Source organism: Pterocles gutturalis, unplaced genomic scaffold, assembly GCF_000699245.1.
Source record: "Pterocles gutturalis isolate BGI_N339 unplaced genomic scaffold, ASM69924v1 scaffold1778, whole genome shotgun sequence".
NCBI classification, from domain to species: Eukaryota; Metazoa; Chordata; class Aves; order Pterocliformes; family Pteroclidae; genus Pterocles; species Pterocles gutturalis.
The window spans coordinates 5438-31481 of record NW_010117722.1 but is presented as its reverse complement, the minus strand read 5'-3'; the positions used below and the strand labels follow the sequence as shown (position 1 = coordinate 31481).

General features: G+C 44.5%; 1 protein-coding gene across 1 annotated transcript in view; it reads right to left on the bottom strand.

The window, feature by feature from the left end:
• The window catches only part of DENND2A (DENN/MADD domain containing 2A), a 36703-nt gene extending 12596 nt beyond the window's left edge, over positions 1-24107 (bottom strand). Inside the window, exons 1-13 of the mRNA XM_010075882.1 lie at positions 24037-24107; positions 21075-22286; positions 19817-19944; positions 16596-16717; positions 14031-14228; positions 11861-11954; positions 10539-10589; positions 7356-7543; positions 6532-6641; positions 6251-6320; positions 5564-5641; positions 4927-5067; positions 2588-2736 (exon numbers count right to left, since the gene is read on the bottom strand). Coding sequence (XP_010074184.1) covers positions 2588-2736; positions 4927-5067; positions 5564-5641; positions 6251-6320; positions 6532-6641; positions 7356-7543; positions 10539-10589; positions 11861-11954; positions 14031-14228; positions 16596-16717; positions 19817-19944; positions 21075-22286; positions 24037-24107 — 2612 coding nt within the window. The remainder of the gene's footprint in view (positions 1-2587; positions 2737-4926; positions 5068-5563; positions 5642-6250; positions 6321-6531; positions 6642-7355; positions 7544-10538; positions 10590-11860; positions 11955-14030; positions 14229-16595; positions 16718-19816; positions 19945-21074; positions 22287-24036) is intronic.
• Between the last annotated feature and the right edge of the window lie 1937 nt (positions 24108-26044).

The following is a 26044-nucleotide window of genomic DNA, read 5'->3' as shown; positions in this document are numbered from 1 at the left end:
GCTTTGGATCGACAGGTCTTTAAAAAACACTGAATATTCATTCTAAAGATGGAAAAGACGAAGCATTTCACTTGCTGTACACTTGTTAGATGCCTTTTTTGGCTCAGCTTGAAAACGTTTCACAGTTCACACGGCATTTGTCAAGGGACCTTTCTAGATTTCTTTTCCCACAGACTGATTTTATAGCAATTAAGAGATGTAAATAAATCACATACATCATCTTCTCTGTCACTCACAGCCAGACGCACCTGTACACACACATACAGATAGTTACTGATAGTGCCACATGAAGAATTGCAATGATGAATGATAAATGTAATTTATTATGCGTCTTTCACCATATCACCTGCACCCTCCCTGTTCATCCATCTCAGCTGGATTATTTCTAGCATTCCTAACCTCTGAGCAGTTTCCAACAGCTGCTTTCTTTTTTTTTTTCTCTTAAGCTATTGCCAAAAAGTGTTTCTTTTTTTTCCCTCTGAAATTGGCATTTCCCCCCCTGAAGTAAATCCTACTTAATATTCATTGAGTTCAATGTGTTCCTGTCCCAGGAAAAGTATCATTTGGAAAGAAGATCCTGTATCTACTAGAATACCATCAGCTTTCAAAACATGAAATTTCCACCAAGGACTGTTGACCTTATGAAAGGCTCACCAATCCAGCACACTCAAGTCACTGGACTGGGTTAAAATACAATAGTTTACTTCATTTTGAGGGTTATTTTCTTTGTTTTCTGTTTTTCAAGCCTTTACAGTCCTTTGGGGTCATTTTCAAGTTTTCTTCTCAAAAAAAAAAAAAGCCAGAGAAACTTCATATTTTGTTACAGGAAAAGAAAAAGACTCTCCTGAAATTGCTTAGAGCAAGGTCTTCTCAGAAGCATCAAATATTAAATGTCTTCTAAAGAGCTGGCAAATCTACAGCAAATATTTGAATCTGAGCCCTGTGGCCTAACAGACCCTGCATCTTCAAAGCGTGACAGTTCTTTTCTTCATAGAAGAAAGCTGTTCATGGTACATAGAGAGATTCTAGAAACTGTGATTCTATAGCACTCTCCCATTCTCTTTTACAGCCTAGACAGCTGAACTCATTCCTAAGGACCCTGGATATACTGACAAAAGATACAGGGGGAAAAAAATCACCAAAACCCATTGAAGTACTTTGAACTAGAGATATTCTGTAACGCACACCATGCTCAGAATACATGGTGGTGTGCTGTCATATAAACATGTGACAGGAAAAGATCTGGTAAATAAAGGCACATGCTAAAGTAATGCCTTTAAAAAAAAAAGTTCTCTACCATTTACTCTTACCACCTAGCCCTCAAGTAGAGATTGCAATATCATCTATGTCTTTAACAGATTTTCTCAGAATGCAAAATTGGTCCTACAGAGGAGGAGAAAAACCTTTGAACACAAAGCTTTTCATCACAGATTATCACAAAAATCATATATGCTATGTAGAAATATAGCATTTGGATTAATTAATTTTCAATGCAAGTCTGAATGCTCTGCGTGAAATGTGTGGCTTAAGTATCCGTAATACTAAATATCTATGCATATAATGTATCAGTGATTATAAAGAGGCAAATCTTCACCCCTCTGACCCAAGGCAGCTGCCAAAAACTGCAAGCAGCCAGTGCTGCCTGGATGCTACAGCTTCCCTCTCTCCAGCCTTCCCATTCCTGCGATGAGACTCTCTGAGCTCTGCCAACAAAGAGCCCTGGATTCCTGCAGGATGAATTTTCCCCTTCACTCTCCTGCAGAAGGGGCCTTCCTGTTCTTTGCCCCAGCGCTCAGTCCCAGAGCTGCAGCCTCCTGGCTGGAAGTTGTGAAAACAGACAGCTTAGGGGCATTGTACACTCCTGAAACCTGAGCATGCTCCTAAATCTCATTATTCATCCAGGCAGCTTTTCTACCCCCAGCCTTGGCGAACTCTCTTCCTTGAATCCTCAAGTGCTTCAAGGGCTGGACAGCTGCCAGCCACCAGATGCACAAGATCTTAAAGAAACCTGAGCCCATTTTCATAAATTAGGAGAGCAAACAAAAAAAATTTTAAAAAAGCAAACTGAGCAGATTCAAAATATAAGGGGGAAGTCCTCTGTCTCATTTCCCCTCATTGCATCCTTTAATTCCATACCGTAGAAGAAAAAAGTCTTTAGGAACCAATATTAAAAATACAAGTTGAAGATTTAAGAAGATTTTGTGTCATCAGGAAACAATCCAGAAGGGATGGTGATCTCTGCTCAAGGCTTGATCCCTGGAAACTCCAGCACAGGTCAGTGGGGAACACTGCAGCATCATGGAGCAAAATAAGGGGTTTTGCTTCCTTAGCACCGGGGATCTGCTCTGAAACCACCTGGAGGAAAGGTAATTTGTTTCTCCTTGGGGGTGAGAAGCAGCACGCTTTTTGCAAGCTGCAAAAAGAAATTACGGTGCACGGCCTGAGTTCCTCACCCCTGGGTAGTACAGCCCTACTCGGATCAGATATGAAGTTAGAGGAGCAGAGAAGAGAAAAGAACAGAGTCACTGCAGTCTTCTCAGCCTCCCTTCCTTGGCAGCATTTTGTTTCAGGAAATGCAAGAGCGTACCTGAGCTTGTCTGCGATGAAGATTACCCTCCTTTCCAGAAGCAGAGAGGCAAAGACTCTGCTCAGATGCCGCACGCTGAGGGACGTGAACAAGGACTCAAAATCAACATGCTCAAGCCTGGAGTCAAGAGGCCGCCGCAACTCGATGACCTGTTGTAGAGAAAAGGACCACAGGTCAGCTCTCACTGCTCACCCGTAGTGTGCCAAGTGAGGACCTGACTGGTATTTTCACAGCTAACAAGCTTTACTGACTGTGCTGGCAAACACCACACAGCATTAAGCCCTCAAATACAGTCTTTCCAAAGACCTCCCACAAATCCTTCTTCCAGATGAAGACGATCCAGAGTCCATTCCAATGGGCACAGCATGAGACCAACCACAAGTTCTCCCCATTGGACTGAGGACAGGGAGCTCTTCATAAGGAGGAAAACTAGTTTGTGTCCAGCTAGGAGTGGTTTCCAGCCTTTCTGGCATTCAAGCAGCAGAATGGCATGGAGCCTTTCAAATTTGCACTCTTATTTTTACAGTTACAATTTATTTACTTTTTTTTTACTGCAGGAATCTGGATGCCTAACCTACTGACTATAAATTTTTTATATCAGTTACAGAAAGGAGCAGCCTGTGGGCATTTCCCTTTGCTCATATCTACTTAAACAATTCCTCTCACAGCACCTTAGCACTTCATACTCCTTATCTTAGACAGAAACTTATCTAAATTGTTCTTGAAAGCCTCCAACACCAGATAGTCCACAAATCCCACAAGAAAATTACTCTAGTTCTGAATCACCCTGACCAACACCAAGTCTGCAGCTGAAATATGTCAGTAGCATATTATTTCAACTGCTTGTTGTCTTACTCTCAGTATACACTCAGAACTACTAGTCACCTTCCTCTCTGTAAGAAACGTCTCTTATATTGGAAGGTCATTATCACGTCTTCCTTTGTCCTTTTTTTTCTATATTAAGCAAACAATTTTCTCAAGCTTTGCTTGTGCTTTCTAAACCACTTAATAAGTGGAACTATTCTTCTAGGGCTTTCTCCCAGTGCTTGCATTTTTGGGAAAATGATATTCTAAAAAAAATTTCACCAATGCTGGAAAGCAGGGAAAAAAAAGGCTTTTATTTATTATTCATCCTGTCACTTTCTTCCACAATGCAGGTGTTTGTCTAAATAATACCATACTGTTACTTCTGCTCACCTTATGGCCCACTATACCAAAGGATCGTTTTCTGAAGTACTGTTGCTCACTCAGTTACTTCCATGTTGTATTAGACCACTCAGTTCTTCTTCCCCGAATTTGGCTCTTGTCCATATTGCATTTCAGACCAAATCTTCAAGTTAGCAACATCATTTTAAATTTTAATCCCTTATTCTCCAAAGTGCCTGCAACTCATCCCAATACTGTCATCTACCCATTGTGTAAATGTGGGGTTTATGCCATCAACCCCATAATGAATCAATGTTAAGGATCCTAGAAACAAAACATTCTCACAGCCTGATAGCACACCACTAGATCTCTACTCCTCAAGTGCAGATTTTTAACCAGCTACGCACGTGCTCTGCAATAATTTCATTTAGTTTGGACTGTTTTCAGTTTGGTTGAGGAGAATGTCATAATATAATGCTATATGCTGAAAGCCCTCAGACACAACCTCTATCAACTCGTTCACTTTCATGTTCAAGGCATAGCATACCCTACATTCAGCTTGGCTCCCTCTGCCCTCCCACAGCCCTTCAATGCTACCCCCAAAAGCTCTGCACTCTTAAAACCCTCCCACTGTCCTCACACCACAGTGTAGGAGATGGAACATGTTCCCTCACCCCCATGCTGTGAAAATGCCATTCTGAAAGGCTTCAATATTGCCCCTGTGCGCTCTTGGGTATTTTTTGACCAGAACCCTGTGCCCTGTCCCATGTGAACAGCGGTTTTGTATTAAGGATGCTGGAGCACACGCTATGAATCCTGTCTTCAGGAAGTTAAGTGTGGGGGGCATTGAGCAGATCCAAGGTCATGTGCTATGCAGCAGGAGGCCCACAAGTCTGCAGCACCTGGCCTCAAAGCCCATGCCCTGTTTTATTTTGCCATATTAGCACAGCTAATGTATCCTCACCTTCATCTTTACCTTATCTTCATGATTTCCTTTGTGATGGTCACTGGAAAAGCCTCCACACCATCCCCTCTGGGTCCCTTATTTTACTCCTTAGCTTCCCCTGCCCCACAGCTGCCAGACAATCTGTCCTTGAAGATCTCCAGTGCTATGTCACAGTCACAACTTCCAGTTGCCAGACCTGCACTGTTTGCTAACCTAAGTCTCCCTCTCTCTAGGGTGGTGTATTTACCTCTGTTCCTGAGCCTGGCAAAAAGTTCTTGACTGTAATTGTCCGGCCCAAAGCTGGGAAAGGTGCCTCCATGACACTCCTCATGAGTGGCTGCACCAAGGCGGGGGAAATGCCCCGTCTCTTCTCAACCTCATCCAAGATCTGAAATAAAAGCATGAAGACACAAAAACATGTAATTCAGGCAGAGGAACATAACACCAGGAATAAAGTGCACCAGCTTCTATATTTTTCTCCTTAACCCAGCATCAACGGAGCCTTGAATCATAATGAAGAGGGTAAATGGTGCAATTGAAGACCCTTAATTTCCTTCAGCAAGAGAAATCCAGCTCCAATGAGGTCAATGGAAAGCTTACAACTTGCAAACTCCCCACCACCCTCAGAGTCAGGACTCCACCTTCTAATCTCTCAGTTCTTGTGTTCTGGTAGTTCTGCTGAAGGAACAAGGCAACAGCTGACTATCTGGCTTTCCTTTTAACTGTGTTTTCACTAGGTTCTGGAATTAGCGTGCAGTCGCTTTGCCAACACCCTTTCAGGCCCTTTCTTCAGACAGCTTCCTGATACCCATTCTTCTGGTGCTGACTTCACTTTGAGATCTCTCTTGGCCTCCAGCACAAATTCCCTCTCTCCCCCCCCTCACCTTGGAGAAGAGATTGAAGCATCCAAGGCGACTCACAATGCAGTAAACTTCTGGGAGACGCTTTCCTTTCCCACTGGGCTTTCAAGACAAACGCAAATACACACACAAAAAACACCAAGAAAATGTTATAACTACTGCAGAGGCTGAGTGACCGGTCTCTAAGTTCTGCGGCTCAATGGATGGCTCAAAAACTGGCAGGCATTTGACAGCATGCTGCTGCTGCTAATACCTTAAGTCTGGCTCAAACCCTCGTACACTAGAAACAGTGGGGATAAATGGGCACATCCACAGTACGATCTCAACCTTCCTAAGTCAAATGACTAAGGCAGGGCACACTGCTCTTCAGAGACAACTCTGAGTCTACAGGACTAGCACAGGTTTAGACAACATTTAGCATCTATCTAAACCTAAGGGAGACAAAACCTACATTCAGCTTAATGGTGAAACAATAGTCCATAGTTGTAATGTTAAGCACTGGTGTAAGGAAAAGGTAAAAGAGCTGTGCTTGGAGTGGGGTATGGTACTCAGAAAGGGACTCCAGCACTGAGCAGGGCAGAAGAGAGCAAATCTTTCTATCCACACTGAAAGAGAAGAGCAGCAGCTTTCCACTTTCCAGAATGGGTGCCAGTAACATCAACCTCACAGAAGGCTGCATCTCTACGAGAAGAAAAAAAAACAGGTAATTACCAGCAGCCTCCTACAGTATCCAAATCGCCTGCTTCCATCTTCCCCCGTCAGGACAAATGAGAACGTCTCACTGCAGAAAGAGAAACCACAATGACAAGATACCCATCACTCACATTAGAAGTCTCTGACATACAAACACAATAAACCTACAATCTTTTTGCACTGCCAGTACATCCCGCTCAGTGCTCTGCCCTATTTTCTACCGTAACAGCTCTCATATTTAATTAGCTTGATACATAAATCTGTTTCTCATGAATCAGGACACAAAGTACAGTACTTACCTGGCAAACTGATGAATGGGGGCCCAGTCCTTTGCATCAGGGAAGCAAAACTGGGGAATAGCTTTCAACTGATCTTCTGCCTCACGCATGAATTTGAACGAGCGCTCGAGCTAGCAGAACAGAGAAGGAATGTTTCCAATTAGTCATGTGGGGATGGAATGACTTCAAATATTTTTTCTGTGACAAATGAAGAGGTGATGAGAGAGGCTAAGCTTCTGCCTGGAAGATATTAAAACTTCTGTGATTCTGGCTCACCTAATCTTTAGGTATCTTAAAGTAACTCTGTGCTCCCAATTCTACCAAAGCCCTGCATCTGCAGCACCTGCCCCTGCTATATTGTCCCTCCAACCTGGGACACATCCCCCAGCAAGAGGCAAGAGAACTGATGTCTGAGGGGAGCTCTAGTTCCATCTCATTTACAAACATGCTGTTACACTGGCTCTGTGTTTCTCCCATTCCTCCTTCCCCATTTTGAGCTAGACTATTGGTGAAAGCTGTGCCTTCCCTTTAAGAGCACGTGCCTTCTCCCAAGCATTAATTTTCTTTAAAGACAAAAGGGGGAGAAAGGGAATAGCAACATAAAAGTCATAGCCAAGGGCAGCAAAAGATCTAAATCAGCTGCTCTTTCGACAGTGAGGAATGCCATGACAATTCTTGGGGGGGTGACTGCAGCCCCTCTATCTTCAGTCTCACTGAACACTGACAGAGCTGAGGGGTTACTGATATAACATGCAGTCAACAGACAAGCTGTGGCTTCTCCAGCTGTGCAAGTGCACCATGCAACCCGAGACATGTCAACCAGACCTTCCTGACAGACACCGCACCTTTAAAGGGAACTGCTGGGTAACCTCAGGGACGTAGGCAGCCCCAGCCTGCTTCTTGTGCAGTGACACCACGACGAAGTACTCAAACAGCTGCCTTTCTTGATATTCGATCAAGTCCCGTTCCAAGGTTTGGTACCGCGGGGTTTGCTTCAGGCGAGATTTCACATGCACCAGGCGCTGGCTGTGAGCTACGAAGAAGAAGATCAGAGATTGTGACTTTGTCTAGCTCTTTGCACAGAGCACCAACAGTGCTTTGCAGAGACTTACGGATAAACTCAAAACTACCTCACTGCATTTACTTTGTCAGTGGCTGCATAAGAGGTGGGAACCATTTAGAAGCTGCACTACAGATATTGACAAAGATGGGAAGTAACCTTATGCGTGCCATCACCCTGAAGAGCTTTGTCAGCAAAAAAATTTCATGGATAGCTTTTACAGCTGACGACAACCCAAACTGAGATCCATATGGGACATGGTGTAATAGATAATGTCTGGGCATTCATCCTAGCATTCACTTACGCATCTTTCAAAGCCAGCACAGTTAGGTGATTGACCAACTTTGTTCAGAGGAGGCTGTGGGTAGCGGTCCCCATGGTTTTACAAGACCAGCACTGAGGTCAGGCTAGGGCTCCAGTGGCTGGGTAACACTGGGGACTCCCAGCTTCAGTAATGCAGGCTGGGCTGTAGGCCAACAACAAAAAAATGTGAAAAGAGGTGCAAATGAAAAAAGCTGGTTCATGCCAGTCCTTCCTGTGCCTAAAAGTAATCTCTGAGGACTGTGTTTCTACAAGTTCACCCAAGACAATGGGAAAACAAGAAAAACTGCCAAGCAAGCTGTAACTGCAACACACATGAGCTGTGGGACAATAAACATTCCAGCATGGAAAGTAATGAAAAGCTGCCTGCTGAGAAGAGACCAGATGAGGTTCCCTACGACCACCCCCCTGCTTTGTTTTACAGTCGCATCCCAAATTAAATCTCCATGTTGTCTCCCTTACCCCTACTACAAAAGAAAGAAAGAATTAACTACCAGCAGAGACTATAGCACATTCTCACAACTGTGCTTTTGCAAATGTGGGTGGCAATGCAACGTTTTGACAGGAACAACAACCACAGGGATATTGCAGGAACTCCAGATACATAAGTCATCTGCTTGGGAGACAGGGCTTCTTGAAAGGTGGTATATACTTGGATAGACTCTTTGACCTTTTCTCTGGTAAAGTTGTGCCACTCATGGACTATTCCAGGCAATATAATTTAAAGCAATCTTTAGGTGCCTGTTAAATCAGTGTGTGTAACAATCCCTGGAGCGGTTAAAGCCCTGGAAAGTTGGCTTAGACTCCTTTCTCTGATCACCTATTATGCTATTTGCTCTAGGGGTGTAATTCTTCAAAAGCTTTCAGAAGTGGTTTCTGTCTTACAAGGGACTTCAAAAGAAGTAGTGTCACAGCAATGCTGAGCGCTTCTGAGAAGCTTGCTCAGGCTCCGCATTGTTTATACTCTGTGCAACCTACTAAAGATACCAGGATTGTACTGCTGTCATCACGGCAGAGTTTGTCTTTGAACATTTTTCCTTCCCAAGGGTCAGCACTTACAGCTCTGACATGCAGTCTGATGACTGCTGTCTGAGGACTTACTGTGTCTCAGACGATATACAGTGACTTGCTAAGCAGAGGTAACTGGCTGGCGTGTTTGATCTGTTAAGTAAAACATACAAAATCAAAAGTCCTAGATGAAAGAGACTTGCTCAATCATCTCACTTTCCTATTTAAAAACAGGAAAGTCACCAGTTCAACAAGGCATAAAGCAAAATACAGGCATAGCTAGAGCAAATAGCAAGTGCCAGAGCTCCTGTTCACAGTTATGTAGACTTGCACAGTCACACAGATCCAGGCATGGATCTGGATATTGTTCAGAGTCCAGTGCCATGGGATTTGAGGTGACTTCACACGATCTCCATCTTCCCCTTTATAGACAGTTCCCAGCTGCAGTTACTCAGATGTTACAGAGAAGCACAGGATGATGCACAGGATTCACTAAGGCAACCAGTAACAGACAGGAGTTTGAATCTTCTTGGCCACATCTATACTGCCTTTCTCAGCTACATCTGAACATGGACTTTATTTCACAACACCATGTTTCGAGACAGTTGTGAATGTAGTTTCTGTGCAATCTGAGTGCAAACCCTCTCTCCCTGCCTCCAGACTAGCCTGAGAACCACTCAAAGGGTAGGTGGTGGCAGCAATTTTCAGCTTGATCTTGCTAACATGGCAGTACAGATAAAAGATTTTCAAATGCAGAGGAGAGCAGGAGTGTACAGCAGTTCTTGTGTGGGAAGCTCTGCTCACAAGAGGGAACTTATGAGGTTTCTGTTCTAAAAACCTGAAAGAGGGTAAGGATGAGCATTCCTAAGCACAAGGCACTGTGGCTGACACAGAGCCCAACTGCTGCTTATGCCTGTCTTTTCAGCTTGGAAACTGACCTGCCACCCAGATCAGGTGCGCACTGTGAGTCAGGAAACTTTGGAATCTGAGGGAGTTTCCATCCTGCATTGTAACTCTGACAGGATTTTGAATTTGCCATACAAATTTCCTAAAGACTATAACGCCACCAGCATGTCACAGGGCTCACTACCAGTACAGGAAGGTTTCAGAAGAATATTATGGAGACCAGTACACCATATAGCTCTACTGGAGCAAAGCAAGCAATGCAGTGCTTTATCCCAACTCAGCGAACACAGAAGAAGAGTTTAACTAGCAAGAAATCATATAGTGCAATTCTATTTTTCTAGTGAGCCAGTCTGGCTGGTGAGCTTTCTCCCTTAGCAAATGTGTAGTGGGTTTTCTGAACACTCTGTCCCATACAATACTGCCTCAGTCAGCCTGGTCACACATTTGTGGTTGTGTACTTAGAAAACCTCAGCGCCATTTCCACAGTGTCCAAGCCCTCTCCTAGGAAAGGCAGTGCAAAGAGCTTTGATGGGAATTGGAACGGATGTCTATTTTGGACTATAGTCCTCTGCCCATGAGTATTCTTCTGCAGTATTGACATATTTGTTTTCTCACTGTGTTCTGAAGGGGAACAAGCTCCTTCTCCAAGGGCAGAACACAGAGAGATCTTGACCCAGGATCTCAGAGTGGAGTTTATCAGGAGCCATTTGCTCTCTTCACACATTTGCCTTACCTTTCAGCTTCTCTTCAGTATCACTGTCCGATTCACTGTTTTCATCTGTAACTAGGAAAAAAGAAAGTGGAAGATGAAGTAAGTAAAGTCTATTTATAACCGTTCATTTCTTATCACTGGCATGACAAAGCCAGGCCTGGCAGCTTCAGGGGGAAGACAGTACAGATCCCAAGGGCCTCGTTCTTTTCATGGGTGCACACACCCACAGACATTTAGCTTACCAACCTTGGTATCCTCCCATTCATTCAGGGAATAATGATAAAAAACCCAAACAACAATATCAAGTTTGCACAGCCAGAATAGCTGTATAAAGAATAAAATTCCAGACCAGTATATTATCCAAGTCTGTATAAGCACAACACCAAGGCAAAGTACTGATTAATACGCAATAGTTTGCAGGATAAGGGATAAAAACAAGCAAATGAGCAAAAAAACCCAATTGCCAGACTGAATCAGACTCAAGGTCAATATGGTGCAATCGCCTGTTTCTATCAATGAGGCCTTAGATGCTGCAGAAAGAGGTATAAAAAATGATGTAGAGACAAGTCTGGGATGCTTCGTATAAACACATTTATCCACCTTGCGGGCGTATATCCTATATAAAACAGGATAAATAGTAACAAGTAATTGTGGGAAAAAAGCAGAGCTGATGGTCACCTTCCACTGTAAATTAGGGTGTGTTGGAAAAAAATATTGTGTTGGAAAGATATAATTTTAAGTTTTACAAAGATGAGATGTTTAAAAGTAATTGCTCTGAAACACCTGAACACTTCTGGCTAGTTGCTGATTGACAGTGGGAGGCTGAAAATCTCGGTCTTGCGATGATGGAGATGGTCCTACAGCCTAGTCCAGAAACCCTGTTTCCCAACTGAGGCTGTTTGTTTATTGGGATGCTGAAGGAACTAAGACTGTTTCAAAATCTACTGTCTTCCATTGGACAGTTCACTAAAGTGACACATTCTCACAAAATATTTTGATCGCAACAAATCAAACTCTTTGGACAGAACATTCCTCTCCAAAGCTTCCAGCCTGTTCCAGAAATAAACATCAAAAAAGGGGGACATTTTTGGTGTGACTTATAAGGTTATCATATAAAGCCATGGAATGAAAATGAAGCAAGGAAAAAAAAAAGTTGTTTTAATGAAAGTCTTTTGGGCAGAGAAACAGCCTTTATTTTCTCAAAAGAAAGGGTGGAAGCTCCAGTTCAGTCTCACCCTGGACTAGAAGTGCTAGAAAGTATCATTTAAATCACCAAGCCAGCCTAAATTCTAAGGCAAGCCCTCAAAAAGTCTTAGATGTATGATGATTCAAAGTTTCTTTACCTTTTCCTGAATTGTTCTCTGTAGACTGCGATAGTCTCTTGACACGTTTCTTTCCCCTTCGTGCCTCATAAATAGCATTGATTTTCAACACAAGCTGCTCAGCAAACACACAAACAAACAAACAAGGTTATTTTCCTCTCCAGGCAAGAAAGTAAGTTACAATTTCATGCAGAGTGCTCTGTTTCCCAACCTTGGACACACTGAAACTCTTCATTTCATGGCCCAGATCTGACAATTACTAGCATCTACCTTGCACAGCAAACTGAACCTGCACTGCCAATGGCCATGCTCACCCTGGTAGAGAGCAGTAGGGTCATGCTGGCATGGCCAGAGCCCGAGGTAACAAGCCCTGATGAAAAGCCAGGCCTTAATGCACTTCCACACTGTTTGGCTATACGATCTTGACAGTGCCCACCTGGGCCTCTCCATATCGTGGTCCACGCTCCAGGGAGCACCAGGAGGTCCCCTGGGGAACTTGCCCTGGTCTGCAGGTTTGAAAGCAGAAAACTGTCTGGAGAACGGCTGCAAACTTTAATTATGCCTTTAACATCTGCTGTGGGATGTGCTGGAAAAGCCTTCATACTAAACATGGGGGAAACATACCATACGAGGAATGCTGAAGAAATGGAGATGGGTGGGAGCCAACGGTGCTCACATACTTTATACTAGTGGTTTGCTTTGCAAATCCTTTAACCCCGGTCTCTCAGCTGACCAAGAGAGAAAGCATTTCAGTGTTGGGCATAGCTGGACTTTGCGGCTCATTCAGTGCCTCTGGTCACCCTATCCGTCCCTGAACGGGAGTGGAATTGCAGAAGGACCATGCCAGGCTTCCCCAAGCCTCCTTGAGCAGAGCTGCCTCCTTGTCAAGGTCCCAGGCAGCAGCAGCAGGACATGGCCACAGCATTCAGATCTATTCCAGAAAGTCTGGGATCCCTGCACATATGTCCTGAGACCTCAAGGTAAGACAGGACCATCAGACACGTGGTCAGGGAACTCTGAATCCAACGTTAAGTGAAAGGCAGGATGCTCTGATGTGGAAATGCAGCCTCCACCAAGTCACCCAGCTCAAGTCTCAGGTTGATCTTAACACTGACACAGTAAATCTCAGTTCTAAGCTTACGCTGCAAGACCGCTCTGGGCCACTGCCCAGTAAATATATACTTGTAATCTTCACTTCAGTTGACATAAAAGCATGTGTGAACACACTGACAGAGCTCAAGAACACACACATATGTGTAGGCATACTGGGAAAGAAGACCCTACACAAACAAGTCTTTGGCTTGTTCCTGAAGAGCTGAGGTATACAGAGAAAGCATTCAAAAATCAGATGTGCAAACATGAACACAGATCTGGCAACCAGGAAACAAAGAAGATACACAAACACATCCCTTTTTCCCCCCAAATGAAAATTGCTGGTTCAGAAAAAAATCACCACAGACAGTCCCTGGTAGCCTCTGCTTGTCCTGCAAAGACTGGAATAAGCAACTGTGTTTTCATAAATGCGTTTTTGAAACATTCAATAGATTGCTGTCAAACCTCATTTGGATTGAATAAAATTCCTGCTAGATCTGGGAAAAAAAATAAATAAAAAAATTGAAAGGGAGTCCTGGTGTATCTAAATATGAAGTAGGAAATGTTGCTCCAGAAAATGCTCGTGACTACAGACGACTCCTTTTGTCACTCAAATGTCAGTATTTTCATTGTTCACCTACAATCACACCTTACCTTGAATTAAGCAACAGCCAATGCATGAATGAGACCTAGCAAAGAACAGATTGCCAGGAGGGAACACCAACACAACACACAGACAATTTCTGACTGTCCTATCCACCAAGCAAAGAAGAAAATACGATGAGGTAAGCTTTTTGCAAAAATTTTGTTTTTTTCCCCTCTGACAAACTTCAACTTTTATCCAAAAACTAAAATGCTTTTTTATTACTATTATTTTATCTCTCCTGATAATCGTGATAGCTCAGATGGAAAAACCAACTTCAAAACTCGCAGAGATGTTTATGAACCTTCTCCTTCAAGCAGAAAGGGGACTACACACAAATCAAGTCAACTGCCAAGACAACATCTATATTGCCAAGATGCCACACTGGAAACTATAGAAAACATTCCCTCATACTCACATTCCTGCCTGGAAGAAGCCAAGCAAAAAAAGATTTACCTTGGGAATCTTCCTTCTCCTCTTGCCATTCTGAGGGTCTCCCAAGGAGAAGAAGGTGTCATCTGGACTGCTGGGGGTTGAGGGAGGGCTGACTTTGGATGGTGACCCAGTCCCATCACGGCTCAGTTTCCGTATATCTGGCAGTTTGAAACTCCGTCGCTCTGAGTTTTGGCGGAAAAAAATGGGCTTGGAAAGCAACTGGAAACAGAGGAGAAGGAATGAAGGAACACAGCACCTTACATACCTTTACTTCATTGCTAACACTGTCATGGTGGAAAATCCCATGGGGCAGCCACAGCATTCAGCTGGCAAAACAGCCCAAGTTCTGACAGCACTCACAGATTTCTGCACACACAAGGACCTTGCCCAGCTGCCAGGCTAGACCAGGACTATCTTGACCAGCAATTAAACCATCCCATATTCATTCCAGAACAGAATGCAATCTCAGGGGTTGGCCGAGAAGCCTTGCTCTAGTGTGAAAGAAAATCTCCCAGGAGTTGTGTAACCCAGAGGCTGGGACTGTAAACAGGACAAGACTAACCAACCAGCCAACCACAAGCATTTGGGTAAGGAGCAGCTAGCCAGGAGGAACAGAGAAGCAGTGAGACCAGACACAGAGCACTGTCAGTATGTCTGTCTTTGACAGTAGACAGAACTAAATATTTCAGAAGAGGGTACAAGAAATGCCCTGACAGACAATTATGGAGACTGGTTTCCTCTTAAGCTCATTAGCAAGTTCAGTGTGAGCACATTTAAGTACCAGAGCAAAGTTCTTAAAGTCTGAACAAAAACAGCATCAGAGAGGCAGAGAGCTCAGCTCCAGATAAAGAAAGGCAAACCACTTCTAACCAGAAAGATGCTCAGTAAGAACTGTTCTCTCCTACAGAATTTCCCAGCAGTTATGACAAGGTTAAGTCACACCTTTTGTGGACACTGTTTCTGCACTCCCAGAGGATGTATCTACGTGGCACTAAGTGGTATAGGGAGAGGTATCCAAGCTAATTCTGAACAGTAGTGCTGTAGCTGAGGCAGCAGAATGGTCTGTCTCCATCAACAGCCACACTCAGCAGTTATTAGCCAGACCAATGCACTCATTCAGCTTAGCTCAGGTATCTTTGGATGGTTTGGGCAGAAGACGCTCAACTCAGAAAAACGCTTACCGCCCACAGAGAAATCACACATTAAAATTAGTCTGGGAAGTGCCTTTGCACTGAAGAATCTCATCCTGCACTAATGATATAAGCTACTACTGAAAGTCTGTCCAGACCCATTCCCCATCAGTTTCTAGCCTGGGCAGGCTCTCCAGTGTGATTCGCGCTGCAGTTGCAAACCTGTTAGTTGCCAAGAGAGCTGCAGCACTTCTTCTCTTACTGATGCAGATCACAGCTTTTAGATGTCAAAGCATCATAGTGTAACATAATTACTCCCTTTCAGCTCTTTACTCAGTGTCTCCTGCTGGGAACCCTATCTATGGTGAAAGGCATTTCTGTGTAACACTGCAGCCCCCTTTTGATAGCACAGGTGAGAAATCAGGGCGCACTGATGATTGCAAAGCTCTCCGAGGGAAATCAACTTAATCCCAACACTCATATATAGACCCTTGCTGCTCTAGACTTAACTAGCAATGAGGAAAATGGATTGAGAACCACAGAACAATTTTCCCTTTTAAGTGTTGAATTATCCAGAGAAACCTCAGTTGCTGATTAAGCTGGCTGGAAAAGAGCAACACATCAAGAAATGCTGCAAGCCAAACTTCTGAAAACGTTGGGTAACAACTCTAATAATAGCTGCAACTTGGAGAGCATGGGAAAACCCTTCGGTCAGAAAAACCGCGTTTAGATTCCTGCTATCTGCTCTGAACACAGTTATTGCCAATATGACTTCTTCTGTCACATTGCCCCTGCTGTTCCAGGCTTGGACTATCTAAATAGACAACCAGAACCAACCGTAACAGCTCAGGAGGCTGAGAACTGGGCTGGCCTTAGTAAGTTCTGAGCTCTGAGCAAGAGCTGTAGTGTTTTACTTCTTCTTTTTGTTTAACTGCCAAGGAGGAAAACGGCACCAGGCTGTAAGCTGTGCTGCTGGTGGAGACACCCACCACTTGCACTAGTTACCAGCAACCAGTGCCATCAAGGAGAGAGCAAAAGAGGCATCCTAATGGAGGGGGCTGCTGAGGCATCTTGGCATCAGCATGGGCAAACTGCGTCCCGCCCACTGACACTTAGCCAAGACCACTGCAGGGCTTGATTACCCAAGCACTTAAATGCCCTCTTTGGGGGAAGGAAGACCTTTCTTCCACCGTAACAGCAAAAGGTCTTCCCCCTTATCAGGGGAAGGTAGCCCTGGAGTGAAAAAAAAGTGAAAGTCAACACTTACATATACACGTTTATATAAGGGAATGCTGTTTTTTCACCTTCCTAAAGGGCAATAAATCTCTTTGGTAAAAGACAAAAAGAAAAAAACCAAACCTGACGTGATGAAAGTCATCAGCAAAACTCCACTTTTTCCACACAGGACCTGGATTTCACCCAAAAACCTTCTGGAGCAGGAGAGGTATCAAAGTACCTTAGTGGGAGTCCCTGGTACAGAAGAAGTGGGGGATGCTGGGAAGGTCAGGACACATTTCTTCCCCAAACAGCGGCTGTTGGTCTCAATGTCTTCATAAGGGTTTTCTTTCGATGGTGGATCTGCAGTAAAAAGCCACAAACAAGAGATTGTAAGTGCAGAAAATCCTTGAGGTTTGCCATAAAAATCTGTTTTGGGATCTGCTGGCCTTTTCCCACCTCCCACATCAGACATAAAGACCTGTTCTTTCCTGCAATTGCTTCATTCTCTCCATAGCCCTAGAAGTCCAGCTGCTCACTGGACAGTGTCCAAACCCTGACACTGACATATGTAGTCATAGGAACGTATCACAGATACTACAGATGGAAAAGACCCAGCAAGTCCTCAAGTTCATTTCCCTGTCTTCAGAGGAGCTGTGAAGTTCTCATGCACATCAGTCCATAATTACATTTCCTTCTCTCCAGTCTCAGAATTGTCTCCAAATGAAACTGCGAGCTGAAGGCTAGCATAAGGGTCCTCTCTCCTCTGTTTTAACCCCACATTATAGGGGGAACTCTGGTCATCATTTAATTGGGGCTGAAGCGATGCACTGCTCTTGCATTGACCCTATCTTTGGGCAGAAAGATTCAATCCACTCTCTGAACGTAAGATGTCTGTTACACAACATAGGTTTTCAAACACATCTACCAATCATGGATGCCTCACTCACATGCCCCACTTCAGAAAAAGGGAAGGATTCACCTCACCTAACCTAGCCCATCCAAAGTCAGGATGCCTTCTTCCTGAAGGGTGAGGGGTGGGAAAGGGACACCTCTAAAGTAACATTCAGCTCATTCTTACCTAGGATCCCCTCAAAAACACAAGGCTGGAATGACCACATAGAGGTGTCTCTTTCTTTCCACTAATTCTGGAGATAAGGCATGGAACTAATCTGAGTTTTAAATACCCAAAATTACATATAGTGAACTTACATGCCACTCTTTGGCAGTGCTGTGAAATGCAACCACGAGTGTGTTCAAAAAGAACACACAACTCTGAAACAAAGCAGGTTGTAACATCTCTATCTGAGCATCTAAAAAAGCAATGACAAAGGCTTACCCCAAGCATCTGCACAGCCAAGCAATTTATGAGATTTCTTTCTTCACTGACATCATTTCATGCCATCCCAGTCAACAGCTGGGACTCAAGTCTTTTCCAACCCCATGTTCTACCTGTGGCTTGGTGATACCCAGCGCTACAGTGATGGATATGAATTCACCAGGGAGGAGAAGGTAAGCATGTGTGACACCAGCAAAGCAAGTATGCATGAATATTTTGTCAGCAAACATGCTCCTGTCTCTGAAAGTGGCTCCACTTTCTAATTTCAATGGCAGACTTCAGTACTGAAAATATACTTCAGCTGTCACATAACTAGGTAGATTGGAGAAAAAAGAATAGGCTTGGGTTCTGTTGCCTGCCCCATCCTCAAACTGCTTGGCAGCATGTCCAATTAGCATCAGTCTAGAAGAAAGAACACAGTTTCTCTCTTTCTGACACAGAATCTTTTAATCTATCTGCCTAGTACAATTTCCAATATTCCAGCTAAGCAATAATGAACAGGTAACAAAAGATGGTGCTTGAAGGGAATTTGTGTGACTTGCTGGGAAAGGGAATGGTTCTCCCATCAACAGCTGAACCCCACCCAAGTCATACCTATGAATATGTGGTGTATGCATGTGCTTGCATCCCCTGATGGACACACACGACTATATGTGGGTCAGCACTAGTGTCCTGTGGATAGAGGCTTGGTTCCCCCTCCATTGGTGTAGTTTTCACATGGACCATACCCGCCTGTAGTTTGGTGAAAAACAAAACCGAGTTTTCCCTGTCCACCCCTTTTGCCAAGCTTCCATGCTAACACCACCAGGACTGCAGGAACCAGTTAAGATGACTGCCTTCAGGCAAAGCCTAAACAAGCAGCAAGAAAACAAAACAACAAACATGCCCCATTAGCTGACAATTACCAGTAACTTTGTTTTCTTCTAATCTTTGCAACTAAAGCCTGGAGGGGAGAGGAATTTCAGCCTAGTATTTGAGTTCCCTGCAAGCTTGGGACACAGGGGTATGCTTGTGTTTGAATGAATGGATTTGCCTATACAGCCTCTCTGTAATGCTATCCATGTTATTCCAGCTGATGAGGTGACCCTTACTCAGTGGTTTCTGAGACCTCCCACCACGCCCCAACACAAAAAAACACAGCAGCTGCTCAGGCACTCCCTGTTCCTTTGGCCCCCCAAGTAAAGACATGAAAAAAAGCAAACACAAAGACCCTAGTTCAACAAATGAGGCCAAAAGCTTCAAAAACATCAAAAAAGGATGGACTGGCATCACCTTGTATGCCATCAGTCCCAAATGAACATGATTCCTTTGAGAGATCTTCCTCATCAAGTATGATCAGATTTTATTTCTATCAAAATGCCCTGCCTGCTCCTGAGAAAGCACAGCTTCCCCCACACTGAACAACTCAGACCACCTTTGCAGGATTACAGCTGCACGGCAAGAGCTGATGCAGGTCTTCGCTTCCTATTCTGCTAAACTCAGCCAAGAGCTTTACACAGCACCAGCCTACAGCTCCTAAAACTTATTAAGGCTTTTTCAAGAGGGATGCTTCTATTCTGTGTTCCATAAAAGGACATCTAATTCACAATATTAAAAAAACATTATATGAATTGAGAGTGTTACAGAAAATAATCTTTAAAATGGCATTGATCTGCCATCAAAGTTAGAGAATGAAATAAAACTCAAAGATTGTGGGACCTAGTTTTTTAACTTCAGGGGTACGTGGAGCCATACACAATCCCATTTCTGAACCATGGAATTGACTACAAGGCCATGTTTTCAGACTGTTTGTATCACTTCAGTGCTGACAACTTCACCAAAATGGACAGACCAGAGCTGTGAGAATTAGTCCACAGGACACAAGGAAGACAGAGGAGAGATGCCAACAAAAAATAAAAGCTGGTTCCCACATGCCTCAGGTTCATCTTTGAAGCTGATGCGTTTTGAAATATTCCATCCATTTTTCTTATTACTTGCCAATAATCTGTGTGAAATGTGTCTTGGTTTGCATGTGGATAATAAAGATACTTTACTGAGCACCTCCAGTGAGTGCCTGTTCACCACAAACCTTCTCAGTTACTCAGTGTTAGCAGTCAAATTCCTGCCCTGTCCAAAGCTCCTACCCAGGATGTCTTCATAGACGTTCTCCTCAGATAAAGTGCGTGTGAGGGCCAGCTTGGTCTGCGCGTACCAATCCACCCGGCCATTCTCTGACGATGACTGCAGCAAGTCTTCAAATTCATATGACTTCCTGCACCATTGATGGGAGGGGATAAGGAGCAAAGAGGAGAGCAATACCATTAGCCAGTATTTATAACCAAATCACAGCTAATTCACTTCTCCAACATGCAAAATGAACACAGTCAGCAAAATGAATTACTGAGAAGAGAACCCTTCACAGCCGCATCCCATATGAAGCATGAAAAAGTAACACTGAGATCAATTATTTTTATCAGCCATATATATAATGGCATTTCAGGGATGCCATAGATGATCTGGGTTGTCATGGGAATAGCACACTGTGAAGATGCAAGTGTTAAATGGCACCTCCTGCAACGCTGCACAGAACCTTAGGCCGTAAGAGGTCCCATTTACAGCACAGATGCCACCCTTTGGGGCACCCCAAAATCAGCTCACTTTGAGCAGTACAGGAAAGCAATACTCGCATGCAGGATCATAGAAAGGGTAAATACAGTTAAGTGTCCTCCACCTAACAAACCTGGAAAGTTTATTTCCTTCCTGCATTCAAGCCAAGAATTTTTATGACAGTTTATGCAGAGGGCACTAGAAACAGCTGTGCATTTTACTCTCCCCACCCCAAAAATATGTGACAATCATGTGGCAGGGGAGAAAAGGCAAGAAAGCACTCCAGAAGAATATATACACACCAGATCCAGTTAGAGGAATAGGTTTACTATGAACAGTGAAAATGCTGCGGTCGAGTCTAGAGATTATCATTCCAGACTCTGTTCCAGCCCAGCTGTAGTCATTTTGTAATTAAATAGATTTTTATCGCTGCCCATGGCAGGGGAGTTGGAACTAGATGATTTTTAAGGTCCCTTCCAACCCAAACCATTCTATGATTCTATGATTCTGCTAAAAAAACAAAACAAAACCCCAAACCCCTCAATCTTGGGCTTGAAGGTTAAGCCACACAATACGGTGACCTTAAAGCTCACGTCTGCCATGACTTATCCTTTCACAGCCAAGTTGTGCTGGCCCCTCACACGTTCTCAGAGAGATGACTAAGTGCTGGTTATGGCCAGCAAGGCTCTCTGGGGATTATGAGTGACCAGGGATGATCCGCCTCTCCCAGTGAGATACAGGAAGGTGAGACTCCACCATCAAGACCAACACCTTTGCAAAACACAGCCCGAATACCTGTGGTCAGCATTGTTCTTGTGCTTCCCGCTCCAGAGCCTCCTGCTGACAGCTGATGGGGGAGGAGAGGAAGGTAGAGGAGGGGGAGGAATGGATGGCAGAGGGGGTAAGTTTCTTTTATTCCTAGCTGCTGGCACCCAGTCGTCTTCCCCCTCATGTTTGAAAGTCCGCCTGGGCTTTGGCAGTGGGTTGATGAAGGGTTTCTTCTCTGGCAGCCCTGGCTCTGTGTACACGTTCTCCACCGTGCAGTCCTTGGACTTCACATGAGAAGTTCTTACCTCTTCTAGAGTCCCAAAAATTGGCTCACTGATTTCAGAGTCCAAGCCAAGAAGCCTTTTGTTGAGCTCAGCCCCACATATGCTTTCATGGACCTCAGGAGCAGCGTGTCCTTGTGCTGCCTTCTCCTGTAAGCACTGTGGGGAATAGTAAGTGCCAGGCAACTGTGGCTGCAGCTCTGCTGAGCCATCTTTCAAAGCCTGCTCTAGCTTCTTGACCTGACTAAGCACTGAAAGATTCTCCTTCTGGATCTCCTTCTTCCCACCTTTCACCTCCTTGCATTTTCCAGGGCTGGGCTCCACTTCATCATCCTTCTGCAGTTCCCCCTCTCTCTCTGCTGCCTGCCCTGTGCCTTTCCGAGCTCCTGCTTTCCGCTCATTCTCTTTGCCTGCCCCTTTGCACTCTAGTTCCCAGTTCCTAAGTCTCTTGGTCTCCACTTTCCGAGTCACCAGTGCTTCCCCACACATCTTCTCAGTTACACAGGGCACCTTGTGCTCCTCTTTAATGCCCTGCTCCTCCTCTCTGCGAGGAGCAGACTGCGTTTCCTTTTTCCCTTCCCATTCTGAAATTTTGTCCTTGATGCTAAAGGACTTATTCCTCAAGCCAATTTTTCCAGGTGACCTTATATTCTGAGTGCCTCCTATCTGTCTCCTGATGTTTTTACTGTTTTCTTTAACATTCAGATCCACAGATGGGTCACTGATGATCATTTTGGGACTAAGCATGTTCTGCTGAAAGCAGTCTAGCCTTGGATCCAGCATCAAGTTCTCCAAGGCTCCCAGTGGGTTCTTCACCACAGATGAAACTGGTTCAGCTTCAGATGTTAAACCCAGGGTGACAGAGGCACCTTCAGAACATCTCTCCCTCAAAAATCCACACAAAGGACTTTCTGATTCCTTCACAGCTGCTGTATTGTTTTTATCTGCAAGTTTGAACCTACACACCAAAGACAAAAAGAGAAGAAATTTTCACCACCATTGCTCGCCCTTGGTTTAGCCCATCAGCTCCACAAGCTCTACGTGTAAAGCTGATAGCAGCAGAGGATGCTCAAACCAAGCATTTGAGAGATGGGCTTATGGGGGAGGATGCTCAGAGAAAGGTCCTTCTAGCCAGAACACAATGCTCTCCTCTTGTTATGACTAAGACACAGTTTAAAATTAAGCCTTTCTCTGTGGCAGAAGTGGGTGGCAGATGAGAGAAGAATTTTTTGTACATCAGACATGCTCATACTAATGAGAAGTTCACCAGCGTGTGTGTGTGTGTGTGTCTGTGTATGCGTGTGTGTTCAGAAGTGCAGTAGTGTTTTGGACGTTGCCAGGGCATTTAGCAGGTCCACTGCAAATAAATGCAAAATAGACCATTTGCAAACAACAGCAAAATTGCTGCTATTTAATAGAGGATAAAACATATGATACAGCTGGCATTCCTCTAGTGCCTGCTCAGAGGATCTCTCTCAGTCCATCCAGATGTTCTCCAAATGCATATTAATGCACAAAGACTGCACTTCTATTATTACATTTCTACGGCCCTAGCATCCCAGGCCACATGTGGGCTTGGGCTCCCATGGACCTAGGTACACTCCCTTGGCCTAGAGAACGTGATGTAGCACCCAGACACCAGATTCAACGTTCTCAGAGCAAAGGATTAAACATCTTCACTGTTTGAGTCCAAACTGCACCAAAATTCCCTAATATATTTAGTACAGGGATTTCCAAGTGTGTGATATCACAATATCAATATTGTGATATTTTACCAATACAGTGAAGTTCCAGATGAACAGACAATTACTTTAATGCAAGATGTTTCTAAACCAAAACACTTAGCCATCTTTGGGGTTTGTCTGGACATGGGAAGGAGCACCAGGACAACAAAATGTATTTACTGGGACAAAAATCCCTGTCATTAGTCCCATTTAACCGTGATCCCAACACTCAGAAAATTGCTCTATTAACTTCAATGTATCAAACGTGCCTCTTCCAGAACTCAGAACTCTTGTAAGAGCATCCATGTGGATACCCTGCACACTGGCAGGGCTTGAGCTTTGTCCTGGAGTTAAGCCACGCTGGCAGCCATTGCAGACTCAGTTGTAGTGCAAATTGAGTCTAGGATGGGTTTCTGAGCAAAAATGGGACCCAAGCCAGATACTGCTCATCCCCAGCCTCACATATATTTAACTCCGTGATGCTGCCACTGAGACAGTCAGCTTGGGTTAAGAGCTGGCACTGTGACCACCGTGGCCTTTCCCAGAGAGGGGGGCATCGCTGTGCCACTGGCGGCTGGATTGCACTGAAGAAATCAAGGTTGGACACTGTGAAAAACCTGCAATGGGTGGGGTCAGTAGGGCTTGTCTGAGGAGTCCGCAGTCTCCAGAGTTGAAGATGTCAAGTGCAGGCAGGGCAAACATTGACAGGGATATCATTAGCATAAAAGGTCTTGCCTTCGGGCAAACCTCTTCTAGCACTGTGAGTCTAGGACATTATTAGTCTGACTGGATGCTAAAATGAACAGCATCACAGCCCTGAGACGGCATAGAAACCACCCAAGATGTACAGGGGTGTGTTTTAATATGTGAGGAGGGAGGGATAGTGCAGAGCAGAGAGACGGGTTCCTTCCTTTGGTTTTCTCTCTGTAGGGGATAATAAACACAAGCAAAGCACCCCAGCACTGAAACATGGAAAGCTCTCACCTCTCAACAGACTTGCAGACACTGCTTTCAGACTTGCTGCTCACATCGGCCACCTTGCTAGCTGTCATCATGTCAGCACACCGCAGGGCAGCAGGTCACCTGCAGAGAGACAGAAGGAAGAAGTGTTGCTCTGTGCTCAGCATCCTTCTCTTTTCCTTCTACACACACACACACACACACACACACATACATTTATTCTCATCAAAATCCAGAAGAGCAGAAGCAAGACATGACACCTCTCTGAGGACAGCCTTGGTTTCTTCCTCTGTGAAATGTAAAGAGGTGTGTTAGCATTATTCCTCAGAAGCCCCGGGAGGAGTTGTGAGGTTTTGAAGGCAAAAATTATCTTTGACTTAGCATCAACTGCTGTACTGTGACTTGAATATGGAGCACATTTTATGAAGGCTTTTCTTATTGCCAGAATCTCAAGGGATTTGTTGGAGGGGGGTTCCCCTCACAGAAGACTAAAACAAAAATTACTTTAAAACAATGTGTGTTAAGGCCAGGTTACCTAAGCGGTCCCTCCTCACGCAGCACTGTCACAATGTCCCCAGCTTGGGACAGAAAACATTTTTAGGCTGAAGAGACACTGCACTGCAGCCACTGGTTACCTTACATTTTTCCCTCTGGTGGGACACGTTAGGCTGCTACTGCTCTGCTTTCAGAGGACAACTCCTTGCGGGGGTAAGATAAATCAGTCACAAAAATGAGTCATCCTGTTTGCTTCATCATTCCTAGCCTTTGTGGAACAAGACTGTCCCCCTCCTTCCTTTGAGTACTGCTGCTACCCGGGCAATACAGCAGGCTTCTCCCTCTTTTTAGCACCTCACAGTACTTTTACTCACTAAATTAAAAACAAAATAATTACTCTGTTAACCTGCAGCAGCATCTCATGTCTCAGGGTGGTCTGCCTGCTCTGCAGCATTGCAATGACAAGGGGCTCACTATCTTGCAGGCAAGACTTGGAAAATCAGAAGCCTCTCAAAGCTCTCCACTTGGCTGGTCTGCCAGATGCTGCCCTGCCATACCTAGCATTCGGCAACAAGACCGAGTGCCTCAGGAAATTTAGTAGGTTCTTGTTAAAAAAAAATAAAACCCACCACACTAGAAACAGTAAAGAACAAAAGGATCTCTCATTTCCACTGTTCCAAGTATTTTGAGCAGAGAGAGGAAAAAAGAAAAGAAAAGAAAAAAAACCCCTGGTCTTGTTTGTTCCCGGTTTTCTCTCCCTCCCTTTATTCCACACTGGCAATGTTCCTGAGGCGAGGAGTGAACTCTGGGTCAACTCAATGTGTACACACTCGAGGCAGCTCATTGCTAACCATTTAGTGCACTCTCTTTCCCCAGACAATAAACCCCCTTGGCTTCTCTTCCTCGTTAGCAACTGGAACAAACACCCACTTCACTTCTAGACATAGAGCAGCCTTCCACCACTGTCAAGAAAATTTACCAGCCCAAGGAACCAAATCTATTCATCCACCCGTTAACTGTTATAGATTGAGAATAATGAAAAACTAACGATCACTCCCATCCCTGGCCAAAGAATGACTCACCCAGGCAGCCAAAGCAGATTCCTGCAAAGCTGCAAAAGACGCTGCTCTGCACTTGGCTTTCAAAGTCCCTAAAGCAGGACAGTCTCTTCACCCATCGCTCAGCGCCTCGCACAGCAAGGTCAGTGGCCAGAGCTCCCAGGCACTGCCTTTAGCAGTAAGAAACATAACAACAGGAGTTGGCATGCTCACAACCCCCATGGCTCTGCTGCAACACCGAATGTTTGCTTGGGATGAGCTCCTCTGTCTTGATAAGATCACACAATTTCCCCATCAGGAAACTTCTTCTCTCAGCATCTTCCAACAGCCCCTGACAAACACTACCTTGAAAATGAACATCTGGGTATGAGCAAATGCATGCTGGTGCTCCTGATGTACCTCCTGTGGGAGAGGCCAAAAAGAAGATAGTACAGAATAAAAGGTGCACTTGTTTCTTCATCTGCAATGGACAGGACAGA